At 35.6% G+C, this 15,486-nt stretch overlaps 1 protein-coding gene across 1 annotated transcript in view; it reads right to left on the reverse strand.

Moving 5' to 3' along the window:
- Positions 1-627: 627 nt before the first annotated feature.
- Positions 628-15,486, reverse strand: part of LOC132554341 (septin-2-like) — a 50,318-nt gene continuing 35,459 nt past the window's right edge. The window contains exons 5-15 of the mRNA XM_060218647.1: positions 9,922-10,015; positions 7,398-7,484; positions 6,730-6,853; positions 5,544-5,678; positions 4,210-4,327; positions 3,876-3,977; positions 3,660-3,756; positions 3,299-3,350; positions 2,336-2,440; positions 1,906-1,984; positions 628-1,217 (exon numbers count right to left, since the gene is read on the reverse strand). Coding sequence (XP_060074630.1) covers positions 1,128-1,217; positions 1,906-1,984; positions 2,336-2,440; positions 3,299-3,350; positions 3,660-3,756; positions 3,876-3,977; positions 4,210-4,327; positions 5,544-5,678; positions 6,730-6,853; positions 7,398-7,484; positions 9,922-10,015 — 1,083 coding nt within the window. The 3' untranslated portion in view covers positions 628-1,127. The remainder of the gene's footprint in view (positions 1,218-1,905; positions 1,985-2,335; positions 2,441-3,298; positions 3,351-3,659; positions 3,757-3,875; positions 3,978-4,209; positions 4,328-5,543; positions 5,679-6,729; positions 6,854-7,397; positions 7,485-9,921; positions 10,016-15,486) is intronic.

Genomic DNA, 15,486 nt, shown 5'->3' on the forward strand with positions numbered 1-15,486 from the left:
GTTAACCACTGAAACTTGATATTTGATAAGGTGGACATTTTTGCTAATAATGATGTCTACCATTGGAAACAATGGAGCTAAAAATGTTTTCATTAACTACTACATCAGGCTTCGTGATTCACTATTATAACCATACATTATTATAAATGAAAATGGGAAACAAAAGAAAGTCAACCAATCAAACAAGAGTTTTATGAGAAAACACTGGAGATATTAATGATGGTGAGAGTTGGATGGTTGTTGATTAGGATGGAATATTGTGTTTACTCTGGTCAAATGTTTGATTGTTATTGAAAGTGTTGATAACTACTCTACTTCACAAGGGAGATATTTTGAGAGCTGTATCCATTCCAGTGCAGTACTCAAATCTGGAGTTTGATCTGTGCATATACTGATTGATAATGAGTACAAGTGCTCTTAACATTTTCAGTGGTCACAACAATCATTGTCTTACTCAAGGGAGATCCCTCCATTGCTAAACTCCAAAAGGGTAATGGTTTCAAAGCTGTAATCCACAAGGGAGATAATTCAACTACCTTTCAACTATTTGGAGATCATTCCATTGTTTTCTGCACAATGAAAATCATTATGATTTAATCCATTGTTTTCCACACTGGAAATACCTCTACTGCTGTATTCAACAAGGCTATCACTCCTCTACTGTACTGTACTCCACAAGGGAGGTAATTCTACTTCTGTACTCCACAAGGGAGGTATTTCTACTTCTGTACTCCACATGCACTACGATAAAACTCAATATTCACTTTCTGAAAAACATCAAACAGGTAGAGATTTTTTTCACATTCACCATATCAGATTCATGTTTCTATAACAATGCAGTCCCACTTCATCGTCTTATAAATTGACCTTTTCATTCACACCAAACATCTGTGAAATACCTATATTTCAATGTCTATCAAGTTCTACTCCAGATGAAGAAAACTTCATAGAATAAATGTGTTAACAAGTTTCTGCTGGACCTTTGATTTTCATTCACCATTTTGCCTTCCCTGAGACATGAAGTCATTAACAGAAAGGTGGTACCAGGTGTAATGTTCTTTTTTTTTCTCTGTAACCAATTTCGACTGACAATAAACAGGAAGAGTAGGGTTTGACTGTAAAGGTGATTAACCATTGGCTACTTTCCCATTAACTGGAGGTTGATTACTTTGTAGTTGTGCCTGCATTTTGGCCAGCATAGCTTGCATCCGTTGTATCTGAATTAGAAATTATACAAAAAATACTGAGTATGAAATTATTTCTCTCAGTAACTTTTCATATTCATCCTGTAATGTGCACAAATGGCAACACATATTTCTAACTCAAAGTTAGGGGAGGGCTTATAACAGGACAATAAAAAAGCTTATAATTTTATAGATCAGCAATGTATATCGATGGGCTTATAACTGGGCATGGGCTTAATGCAGGATGAATATAACGCTCGATGGCATGACTGCAACATGGTAAAAATGATGACAGGGTTATCTCCCCTCATAAAATAAAATCTCACTCATTGCCTGTTTACAAAACCTCCAATTTTAATACTTTGATTGCAGTAAACATTTTGAACAAGAATATAACAATGATTTTAAGATTTTCTGAACTAAGAATTTAGGAACATGCTCCTGTCTTATTTCCTCCAAAAGTTTGAAACTATGCCAGTATTGCTATGAATACTTTCATGTCAAAATTCCATAAATTCAATATTTATAGAAACTTAATTCAATTTCATTTTTACTAAAAACATGGTTAGGAGATGTAGCCTAAATAGTTAATTCTGTTCTTTCATATTTCCTTTAAATATCTGTGAACTGTTTTATAATATCCTTTCATCAAGTTCAGAATTAACATGAAATTTCTCATCAAAAATAAGTTGTATCCATCAGTTAGTAAATCAAAACATACCTCAGCTTCCTTTTGCTGCAGTAGCCTGTCTGTTTCCGTAACAGCATCCAAATTTACGATTGAGTCTCGTTTCAGTTTGCTTAAATAATTAAAAATATTTATGTCCTAATCATTTTAATGAATGCTTGGACAGATTCCTCTAAATAAGATTTTCCAATCATCAAAAACTGAAATCATTGAACATAGGAATGTTGATCTGCAAGACATCTTTCCCTACTGTTTCTTCTCAAGAAGAGAGCACACACTTTTAAATCATAAAACTATCATAGCATTTCATCATCTCCCTTTGAGAACTCTTCAATGAAAAAGGCATAAACGTAAGACAAAAGTAAAACTCTCTTCATACTTTAGGTATATCAGCCTAAGAGTAAAATATCCTGTTAACCAACCAACCAATCAACACAATGTTAAATTCTACAATCATCATTACCTTCTGTCCCTTTTGGAACTCTTCATCTCCTCTGCAAGGTGTTCAGCACGGTAATTTTCATAATGCAGATCAGCTGTGATGTCCTTCAGATCCTGCATGTGGGTGCTGCCATGGTAACAAAAGAGTTAAGGTCAAATACAAGCATTTATTTTTACCCTTTTTAAACAATATCAATACAAATGCATCCTTCTGATATAGTACTCATCTTATTCAGCAAGAAGCCAAGAACTTCCAGTTTTATAAATAGAATCCATGAGGAAGATAATGAAGACAATAGAACATTTTCATTTCACAAATTTAAGAAAATGGCAGACTTTTACAATGTAAATAAACTTATTTGCTAGACAATTGTTTTTTAAAGAAAACATGCTGTCAAGCAAAACTCTTATTCTAATTCTCATTGATCCCTTTATATCATTTAAACAGACATATTTTTCATGTAAAACATTTAGTATACATACATTTCCTCTAACCTCTAGTTATTTAATATTGGATAATTATCTCTTCCAAATCAAGGTTGACAGAGTGTTTCAAAGAGTTATCGTGGATTATAATCAATTCTACATTGTTTAGTTTTCAAATCGGTATGTATTTAGATGACGTTCCGTGTTAAACATTGTTCGGCTACATTAGATCCAAGAATTAATATTAAAATTTTAAAATACTGATCAAAGATAAAGATTCATGATATCAGCAGGTCATGAAATAGGGAAGATGTGTTTGACCTGATAACATCAAGTGAGTTACAGATTTTTATCTAAGTTTTTCATTTCAGATATATGTACAATAAAACCTTTCCCTGTAACCAATTGTGTTTATGAACGTGAATCACTGAAGTTTCATCTGCTTTTCACTGACTGATAAATATTCCTTATTAGATTAATGTAAAATTACACCTGTCTCTTCAACATAACTTCTTTTAACCTGAAAAAAATCCTACACAAGTATAAAGAAAGCACTGACCTGATCAACATCTGTCGTAGCTTGCCAAAGTCACAGTGTTTAGGATTATCAACTGTAAAGACAAAGAAAAGGGAATAGGTCACATTTGATCTTTTCCTTACAGAAAATCCAAGACAGATAACATTAAAGCAAAATCTCATTAGTTCTTTTCTTTTGATCTTCTGGTAAACCATGAAATTCCTGCAAGTAGGCTCCATTGCCAAGACCATATTTAAAACTATTTTACACAAGCATGAAATATATAATAAAATATATAAAACAACCCTAGCTAGATCAACTATTCAAGTATGATGCATTTATATAATATTGCACTCACAGCTTCAAAGATACATACCCTAACACAAGTGCTCAGAATACCTACCTTCTACTATCCCCCATGGGTACATGCGTCCTCGGATTTTCTTGCCTCCTGCCTCCACCACAGTATTACTGCCCACTACTGCGAACGGAATGGCTGCCTAGACAGTTCAGGAAAAACAAAATCAGACTTATGACACGCTTGATAAAAGCCGGATATAAGGAATTAAATCTTGATTTATAAATGTAAAATCAAACCTTGTAAAGAGAGGTATGTTACCTTCAAGGCTTTATCCTGTTGCTTGAACTCTTCATCCTCATCACTATCACACTCAGGGAACTGGTAAATCTGAATGTGATTATCCTTAATCTCTTCCAATATCTGATGAACATAAAACAGAGTTATCTCCCCTTAAATCTTGTAAATGAAGTGGTGATTGCAATCAAATGAAATGGGGCTCCATCAGATCCTTATATATCAAGGTAATAAGTGAAAGCTATGACTTAAATTACATTGCTGAAATGACGAAAATCAAATACACACATATACTGTATTAATTACAAGATACAAAATTGTCTCCCCTGAACCAGAATATATTGAGCTGTGACCTTACCTTGGTCTTTAACCTTTTGACCTCTTTTGGAGTAAGAATGTCAGACTTGGCTAGTAACGGGACAATGTTGACCTTGGTATGTAGTCTCTTCATCACAGCTATATCTACTGGTTTAAGTCTGTAAGTAAAATACATTATCTATCATGATCATCAGGACATAATATTCTCTAGGCGAGCAATAATACAATTAGTGATGTCATTGTTTTCATGAATTCATCATGACTTATTGTTTTAAAATAGTTTCATTATAGACAAGATGCATCTTTTTTTGTTACAGTGGACCTTCATTAGTCCACACTACTTCATTCTTCCCTCAATTTGGCCTTGTACAAGTTTTCAGAGTTGCCAAGTTTGGGCATATGACCAGTCATACTGAGTTACGTCCCTTTATAAAATAATGGTAGATAATGAATGATGATCACATCATTGATATATATGTAGTTATTCAGATGTTTATATTTTTTCATAAACATTGAATCTTTTTATAAATAAACCCTTGATAAACATCTCTGTGAACTAATTGTGTGTGTTTAATTAAAGAAAGAACAATCAAAAGTGATAAAAATATATTATTTCTGTCATTAGCAGAATATCTATGTTTGTAGGAATTCAAAAATTTCCAGAATGAAAAAAGAGCCACTACCTTTATAATGTGCTCATTCTTCTGCTGAATGACATTACAGTATGGATAAATGTTCTATTTTTAGGAATTGATAAAGCAAGTACAGTGTCCTTAGGTAAGTCATGTAAAGATACTAAATAACATTGTGTGTGTTCAATGTTTCAAATTATCTGTAACCAACTTTTTGCTCTATTTGCAAGTGGATGTACTGAGGTATCCATACATCCTTGTCAGTGTAATAAAAATGTTAGATTCTATCTAGGTAATTTATTTTAATCTATTGTTGCTTTATGTCACATTAACAGCCAGTCTGTAAGGATGTGCCAGGTTTGGGTGAGAGTAGAACCTCTAGGAAAAACTAGTGACCTGTGGCCAGTACCTGGTGACTGCCTCATGAAGGCCTTGAATTTGTGACCTAGAGGTGGAGGGCTAGTCATAAAGATGGTCAGATTTCTTAACAACTCGGCCACTGGGCCCTTCATCTCAAGTAAGGAATACTCATAAGAGACAATTGTTCATACAAGTTTCAGATCTACAAAATTTTGACTTCTGGCCTATTCTGGCAGCAGAAAGACATTTTTGCATATTCTCATGTAATGATTTCAGTAATATACAGATCTGGTTGAGTTTAAATGCAAATACTGACAAAGTTTTTAATAGAATCTCAAATCAACCAATTTGCCTGGATGGATCAAAGTGTCCAGTAACTTACCCATGTCCGTAGGGGGATATAAAGTACAGGCAACAATGAACACGAGTGTCCTGGATGTTTTTACGGTTGAGTCCACTCTCAGCTTGGTAGTACTGGTCAAATTGGTTGTCAATATAATCTATAATTGGCATCCAGCTACAAAATCAAAAATATTGAAATGCAAGCATGATGAAAATGTGAAGTATTTGTATACCTGTAACAGCTAAATCCTCCACTCTGTTTAGAGCTAAGTTTGTTAATACAATTCTACAGATGGCAGTATCACCAACCTCTCACCAATCAATCTGGTCATAGCCTATCAGAATCAAAGTTGGAAAGGTGTTTTAAAGGATCGTCAAGAAAAAAGACCTTACAATCAATTCTATTGTATAGTTAATACATTTGTATATATCTAACAGATGTTCTGTGTATGTTTGAACATTATTTTGACTATATTAAATCCAAAAATTGATTTTGAAATTTTAAGATACTGATCAAAAGGAAAGAAATACCAGGTGGTTCTAGCATTTTTCATGATTTGAGCAAGTCATGATCTGGTCATTATCAGGTTGGCCTGATGATAGGTGAGATGGCAACAATGAGTTGGAATGGGGAAATAAACGAAAAAGTTAGAAGATAACAAATCTGAAAAACTATTCATCTAATGATCATAAATGCTACTCATCATCCACAATGAGAACATTTCATATTCTACATATGTGACCTTCGTTTACTGTATACAGAGAATCTTTTGCCACAGTTTTTACTTTTGTCTGTTTTACCAACAGGTCAAAAATGAAAGACAACCGAACATCTGATGAAAAACTTGATATATATTTAATTAGCCAATTTCACACTTGATTGAAGTGAATAATTATATGTATAGCAGGAAGAATACCCTGGCTGAGTACATATATTTCCTGTATAATGTAATTTTCCGTTTGCAGTATCACTTCAAAAACAACAACCCTGGTTCCTGGTACCTAATCTCTGAACCAAGTGCCATATTTCTCCATGTCCATGCCTGGTAGTAAGCAAATTACTACAACAAGAGTAGAACCACCAACCAATGCGATATAATTGTAATGTTTAGCCTGATATTTGAGCTAGATATAAGGTAATGCTTCTCCCCAGGTTCTAAAACTTTTGTATATCTACAATTTTCAAAACAAATTTTCGTTAAAACTAAAAAGTATCAGCGACTTACTTCTCCTCTCCATTCACAGAATCATTAAACCCCGGGGTGTCAACAATAGTAAGACGGAGTTTGACACCACGCTCTTCTATCTCAAGTTGCTTCTTCTCTATCTGAACTGTCTTCTTCACGGTCTCTGTAATTAAAAAATCATTCCATGTTACATCATCAAGACTTTTGTGTGCTTGCTTTCAATGAACAGCCAGGGTTATATTAAGGCTGTGTCTCCATGTAGTAGCTGGTGACTATGAAAATGAACACCATATGGAAAGTCTGTCTCAAGTCATCCGGAATAATTAGTGTAAAGTGTCCTGCCCAAGGACACAACCACTTCAGCAGAGTGTTCTGTTTCTTAGCTTCCTTGGGAAACACAACCTGACAAGGGTAGAGTGTCAAACCACGTAACTTGGATCTTCACCTAAGGTTATGTAGGCTGGTGCTTTAATTGACAGAGCTATTGTGGCACCCAGCAATATTATGGGAGCAATGTTTCTGTTTAGAAGAAGGAAATATTTCTATAGAATTTCTTTTTTTTTTGTTTCACTCCTTAAAATATACCTGATAATGTAGTCACTATCACAGAGTGTGGGACAGGATCAATTAATAGTACATTAAAGAAGACAAATTATTTTGGGGATATAATTCCAGCAGAGACTGATAAAGCTAAGACATGTCCTTACCTTCCACATTGGGTATTTTTCTATCCTTGTATAAATCTGTCAGAAAGAGACTGTTGATGAGGGTAGACTTCCCAAGTCCTGTTTCACCTGTAATGAGATAAAATACAGGTAAAGTAAATATGTAAGTGTGTATATCTTCTTTCTAGTTTTCCTTGCAATGCATGGTATATATCATCTCACAGGTATGAATCTACTGCATAGAGACAATCTTTTTTCATAAACCATTATCAAGCCTTATCAGAATGAACAGTATATTTCCCAAATACAAGCCCAGTGGAGACATATGGAATAAATACTGTGTATTGAAAAACTTGAGAATTTCAGATCCAACTCTTCAACTGCAAATATATGACAAAGCTTAATCATTTAAAGTATTGCTTTGACACCAGCTGTTGAAATTTGAGTGTGACAAATAAACCTGACACAACCCTATGATGAAATATGAAGGAAATATTATAAATGTAGCTATTGCATTCAAATAAATGTAAAGAATATGTCTCCTTCTTCTTCATTGACTGATAAACATACCTAGAGTGTATAGTCTTTATTGCCAGTATTTTTTATGGTCTACAGGTATATCACATTGGTCTACAGGTATGTCACATCGGTCTACAGGTATGTTACATTGGTCTACAGGTATGTTACATTGGTCAACAGTTATGTCCTGATTGTCTGTAGTTATGTCCTGATGGTCTATAGGTATGTTACATTGGTCTACAGGTATGTCACATTGGTCTACAGGTATGTTACATTGGTCTACAGGTATGTTACATTGGTCAACAGTTATGTCCTGATTGTCTGTAGTTATGTCCTGATGGTCTACAGGTATGTCACATTGGTCTACAGGTATGTTACATTGGTCTACAGGTATGTGCCATTGGTTTACAGATCATGTCCCATTGGTTTACAGATCATGTCCCATTGGTCTACAGGTATGTCCCATTGGTCTACAGGTATGTTACATTGGTCTACAGGTATGTTACATTGGTCTACAGGTATGTTACATTGGTCTATAGGTATGTTACATTGGTCTTCAGTTATGTCCTAATGGTCTATAGGTAGGACCTTATGGTCTACAGGTATGTCCCATTGGTCTACAGGTATGTCCTAATGGTCTATAGGTAGGACCTTATGGTCTACAGGTATGTCCCATTGGTCTACAGGTATGTCCTTGTAGTCTACAGGTATGTCCTTGTAGTCTACAGGTATGTCCCATTGGTCTACAGGTATGTCCCTTTGGTCTACAGGTATGTCCCATTGGTCTACAGGTATGTCCTTGTAGTCTACAGGTATGTCCCATTGGTCTACAGGTATGTCCTTGTAGCCTACAGGTATGTCCCTTTTGTCTACAGGTATGTCCCTTTGGTCTACAATTATGTCCTGATGGTTTACAGATCATGTCCTGTTGGTCTACAGGTATGTTACATTGGTCTATAGGTAAGTTACATTGGTCTACAGGTAAGTTACATTGGTCTACAGTTATGTCCTGTTGGTCTATAGTTATGTTTCATTAGTCTACAGGTATGTCCCTTTTGTCTACAGGTATGTCCTTATGGTCTACAATTATTTCCTGATAGTTTACAGATCATGTCCTGTTGGTCTACAGGTATATCCCTTTGGCCTATAGGTATGACTTTATGGTCTACAGTTATGTCTCATTGGTCTACAGGTATGTCCTTATGGTCTCCAGTTATGTCTCATTAGTCTACAGGTATGTCCTTATGGTCTACAGGTATGTCCTTATGGTCTACAGGTGTGTCCTTATGGTCTACAGGAATGTCCCTTTGGTCTATAGGTATGACCTTATGGTCTACAGTTATGTCCCTTTGGTCTATAGGTATGACCTTATGGTCTACAGTTATGTCTCATTGGTCTACAGTTATGTCTCATTGGTCTACAGGTATGTCCTTATGGTCTACAGGTGTGTCCTTATGGTCTACAGGAATGTCCTTATGTTCTGTGTTTGTATAATTTCTGGGTGTATTTGTAATTTCTTTTTAAGAATCAATTTGTGTGAGAGAACATCATCAGTTCTAATAAGCTGTGTACATTTTTCTCCCAAATGTCTCGTACCCTGTTTTGTTTCAACAACACCTGGTATAGGTAATGACTGGTTCCCCCCTCCCTTCAGTTTTACCTGTTAAACACTGAAGGAAAACACAACACAATGGAGAGTTTGTGATACCCATACTGTATCATATTTATGAGTTACAGAGTGCAATTTGGTGATCTGATCCGCTACAGCTTGAAGGTCATGAATGCCTGATATAGAGGTCAAAGAAGGTTGAGACATTCCAATATAATTATAGTTACTTGTTATTATCAATGAAAGTGTTTTGTTTAGCTATAAGGTATGTATGATTGTATAATTCTCATTGAATATACAATAATGTTTGTTTCACTGTTGATTACCTAATACCAGATGTTGTGGTCAAATAAATACAAGAAATGTTTTCTCTGTACACTGACCAACCATACACAAGTTTCTGGCCTGGAACCAGCAGGACACAATTATTGTACATACCAACCACCATCAGTCCGAACTCAAAACCTCGCTTCACTGCCTTCCTATGGACCTGATCCGGTAATGTGGCAAACCCAATAAACTCATCGTCATCCTGTGAAATACAAAAAAAAAAAAGAAAATGTTGGTCAGTTAGAATAGGCCATGCCCTAAATTGTCAGTCTTTGCTTAAAGTTTTAAACCAGTAACCCGGTAAACCATATTGTATACATAGTGTTAGACCAATAACTCAAGTCCAGGGGACTTCAGATAATGGGTATTTGTTAACATCTCAGAAGTCTTTTGAAAAGCACCATTAGTAGATATTAATTAACTTTATTACATAATGTAAGATCAGTGATTTTTGTGAGGGAATTTTCATTTAATGAATGGTATTCATATCCATAAATTTACATGGCCATGAAATGATCAACAAATAAAAATTGATGTGGATTATTGTAGGAGTGGATTAGTGTGATATATCCACAAGAGCCGATGAAAATGTATATCTATGGAAAACCATGAGCCCTGCTACCTCTCTGAACAACATATTGGAGGCCCACGGTATGTCATCTAGAGTAATTAATGTAAAATGTTTTGCCCAAAGACACAATTTCATCAGCACAGAGTGGTCTGTTTCACAGATTCCTAAAAAACCCAAACTGCCATGGGTTGGGAATGTCCAACTACATGCCTCAGATCTTCACTTGAGGTTATGTAAGCTAATGCTTTAACTGACTGAGCTATTACAGCCCCTAACTTGTAAAATCCATGCTGATTTATGCTGATATGTCAGATCTCCTAAAAATCTAACACCATCTAATGAAACAGCAATAAGTCGTGTCTGATAAAAAGGGTCAGTAACTGGTGGTAGAACACCTTCAAAATCAACAAAAATGGGGCAAAGCCACTATTGCCCGGGTTGCGGGATGAGTGCAATGTTATATGGTATTTATAAGACAGTTAAGGGTGTTTCATTCGTTGAGTATGTAGAATATTTGTTATAAGAGAGAATGTTTGGCTGTATTTTATGAATTGGTACAGAATAAGGGCATTTGAAGAAAGAAGTTGCAGCCATTTTTGATTCGGAGATGTTCAAAAAACAGGCAATGGGCATCTAGGGCCCCAAGTTGATTTATATGTGGAATTTCGGAAAGATTCTTGTAGTAGTTTCTGAGAAACTGTGATAACAAGAAAAGTTTCAGAAATGGACAACAGATGATGGACCACGGACAACTGGTGATTTAATCAGCACACTATGGATGGTGGGCTAAGAACTTGACAGCTTCTTGGCATCGGGTTATATTTTGTTATATTCGCAATTTGGTTTCAAAGCGAATTTGAAACTTCCGTGAAAACCGTGATAATAGGTCAGTTGTGTTTGCTATCAATTATTACAATGAAACCAAATGTATTATACAAATTTCAGATTCCACGCATAAGTTCTAGAAAGAAAAGCACAAAATTTTGACCCGCAAAATTAAATCACTTTACAGTATTTTTACGTCATAACCTGATATTGAATTTGAGTACCATGGATCTATTTTGGAGCCAATTAGAGGCTATCGCACTCAAAACGTCTCGGCCAATGAGAGGCTATCCCACTCAAAACAACATCTCAACCAATGAGAGGCAAAGGCTTCCATCTTGGTTTTTTCATGCCAGACTGTTGAAAATGAATTAATAGGAAAAATGCAGAATGAATCCATAACAAGAGGTGCACATCATAAACATATATATAAACATCCTACAAAGTTTCAAGCTTATACGTCAAAAACTCTAGGAGGAGTTGATTCTACAAAACTGGTACCCCTTTTCCCTGCCCGCCTGCCTGACATTCACCATACTATAACCCAGATTTGCACAATGTGTAACCCGGTCAAAAATGGCTGAGAGTAACTGGTGGTAGAACACGTACAAAAACAATAAAATGGCTGAGAGTAACTGGTGGTAGAATAGCTACAAAAATAATAAAATGGCTGAGAGTAACTGGTGGTAGAATAGCTACAAAAACAATAAAATGGCCGAGAGTAACTGGTGGTAGAACACGTACAAAAACAATAAAATGGCCGAGAGTAACTGGTGGTAGAATAGCTACAAAAACAATAAAATGACCGAGAGTAACTGGTTGTAGAACACGTACAAAAACAATAAAATGGCCGAGAGTAACTGGTTGTAGAACACGTACAAAAACAATAAAATGGCCGAGAGTAACTGGTTGTAGAACACGTACAAAAACAATAAAATGGCCGAGAGTAACTGGTGGTAGAACACCTACAAAAACAATAAAATGGCCGAGAGTAACTGGTGGTAGAACACCTACAAAAACAATAAAATGGCCGAGAGTAACTGGTGGTAGAACACGTACAAAAACAATCAAGAAAATTATAATTAGGGAATGATCAGAATATCTTTTCCCTGTTTTCGGTATTTTTTAGATATAAATAAGAGCCACAGAAAATTATGTTAGGTAAACATTAACATTACCAGAAGTAATCTATAAATATTGTACTAAAGACACACAAGTAAATAGCACCTTTCACTACAAATTAAGAGTTAGATACTGTAGAATGAGATAATGAATTAAACATTGTACAGCTGTTTCTCCCTTCTAGGACTTGTCAGTGATACCAAGGGCTGACATATTTTGAAACTCAGAATGCATCTGAGGAAAATCAAAATTGATTCAAAGAAATATCAAAATCTGCATGGGAAAGTGCAAGTTATTTATAATTCCCATAATTCATGAAATTCTGTACCTTTCATAAACCTGATAAAACAATGCTTAGTCCATGTGTACATTCTTAACTGTGTCCCCTTTTTAAATGAATTAAAACTAGGCAAATTACAGCAGCATGTTCCTGCATTGAGAAAAAGGTTTTCAATTTTTAGAATTAGTTGGTTTCATAAGTTCTCAAACAAAATCAAGTGCCAAATATATATCGTGTCAAATTAGTTTCTGAAAAACCATGGATATTTCAGATTTCATAGTATGATCCGATTGTATTAAACACATAAGAGTTTTGAGAGATGTTTCATCATGGAAAACATATAAGTTCCATTCAAACTCTTACTTGTTCTTAATTTCCATACAAGTTTTCGGACCAGATACATAGAAATGTTTACTATTATAATACAATATGTAAATTAGAGTACCTCACCTCATCTATAACATCCAAATCCATAGTGTATTTTACATTATTTAGTAAAAAGTTTCAGATATCTAAAAAAAACTTCCTCATCAATAATTATGTCAACCATCACCTTTCAAAAATATAAAAAATTTCCTGTGCAAAATATTTGTTTACAAAATGAGACGTGACAAATAAAACACAGCAGGAAGTTTGTACAAATAGATAAATGTAACAGCTCCATAATTAAACATTTGATTCCAGTGAATAAATAGACAGGGCTAGTCTATATACGATTTAAAGGGTAGAAAGCTATATATCTACATTCAAAAGGCTTTTGACTTATTTTTTGTGTTCTATGCTTTCACAGATACATCATGACAGGTATGTTGTTATTGTCCAGCGAATTAAACATTTCAGACACTTCAGACATTGTCCAGCAAATCAAACATTTCAGACATTGTCAAGTAAATTTAAAACTTCAGACATTGTCCAGTAAATTTAAAACTTCAGACATTGTCAAGCAAATTAAACACTTCAGACATTGTCCAGCAAATTTAAAACTTCAGACATTGTCCAGCAAATTTTAACACTTCAGACATTGTCCAGCAAATCAAACATTTCAGACATTGTTCAGCAAATTTAACACTTCAGACATTGTCAAGTAAATTTAAAACTTCAGACATTGTCCAGCAAATTTTAACACTTCAGACATTGTCCAGCAAATCAAACAACAAATTTAGCACTTATAGCAAATAAACACACAAGACAATGTCCAACATTTTAAACACTTAAAACAATATACTGAACATCAAACACTGTCCAACAACATTGTCCAACAGTGACATGCCAGACAAAATTGATCTCAAGCTCAATTTCCAAATATATATTTTTTCTTCTGAAAATTCTTAACTTTAATCAATATTACTATAACCTTGCCCATATACTTCAAATTTTTTCAGCCATTTTTAATATCTGCTTAAAGTCCAGACACTCGGAGTCAAGGTCATTCAGTTTTTTTATTCAATGGCCTCAAGAAGCCAATATCATCTGACTCTATTGATTTTTATCAACATTTCTCTTGCTGAATGGCACCAACACATCACTATAAACAATTTCTACTCCATTCTTACAATTACACTGTTTCTATTGTACAACTTCCACTGTTTATACAATGTAGAGTTTTCAATCATACTTGGCCAATATTGGACCCAGAAGACCTAATGCAGACAGTTTACTGTAGTCAGAGCTGGATATAGTTAGTACTGAGCTACATGGTGATGGTCGCTAATCAAGCCAGCTTCTCTTCATTGCTCCAGTTAACACAGCTGTATTGTTAGCTTTAAGTGTCAGAAAACAGGACGGTATCAACATAAATCAGCAACCTAGATGTGGAATATAAGTGATATAATCCTCACTGTGTTTCTGAGAATCCTGCTACAAATGAAGGTACATTCTGTATCCTTTAATACACACTCTGCCCCATTATACTGTACCCCGATATACTGTACACTGTGCCCCGATATACTGTACACTGTACCCTGATATACTGTACCCCGATATACTGTACCCCGATATACTGTACACTGTACCCCGATATACTGTACACTGTGCCCCGATATACTGTACACTGTGCCCCGATATACTGTACCCGATATACTGTACACTGTACCCCGATATACTGTACACTGTGCCCCGATATAGTGTACACTGTGCCCCGATATACTGTACACTGTGCCCCGATATAGTGTACACTGTGCCCCGATATACTGTACACTGTACCCCGATATAGTGTACACAGATACATTCTATTCAAACAAAACGTATCCTGATATCCTGTGCCCTGACAGAGTACTCTGTTAATATGTAACATTACACGCTGTATCTGACACACTGTACCCCTATATATAGTACCCAGACACACTGTACCCCTATATAGTACCCAGACACACTGTACCCCTATATAGTACCCAGACACACTGTACCCCTATATAGTACCCAGACACACTGTACCCCTATATAGTACCCAGACACACTGTACCCCTATATAGTACCCAGACACACTGTACTCCTATATAGTACCCAGACACACTGTACCCCTTTATAGTACCCAGACACACTGTCCCCCTATATAGTACCCAGACACACTGTACCCCTATATAGTACCCAGACACACTGTACCCCTATATTGTACCCAGACACACTGTAACCCTATGCAGTACCAAGACACACTGTACCCCTATATAGTACCCTGACACACTATACCCCTATATAGTACCCAGACACACTGTACCCCTATATAGTACCCGGACACACTGTACCCCTATATAGTACCCTGACACACTGTACTCCTATATAGTACCCAGACACACTGTACCCCTATAGAGTACCAAGACACACTGTACCCCTATATAGTACCCAGACACACTGTACCCCTATGCAGTGCCCTGACACA

Source organism: Ylistrum balloti, unplaced genomic scaffold (assembly GCF_031769215.1).
Source record: "Ylistrum balloti isolate Yb309-2 unplaced genomic scaffold, AGI_CSIRO_Ybal_v1 Utg370392, whole genome shotgun sequence".
NCBI lineage: Eukaryota > Metazoa > Mollusca > Bivalvia > Pectinida > Pectinidae > Ylistrum > Ylistrum balloti.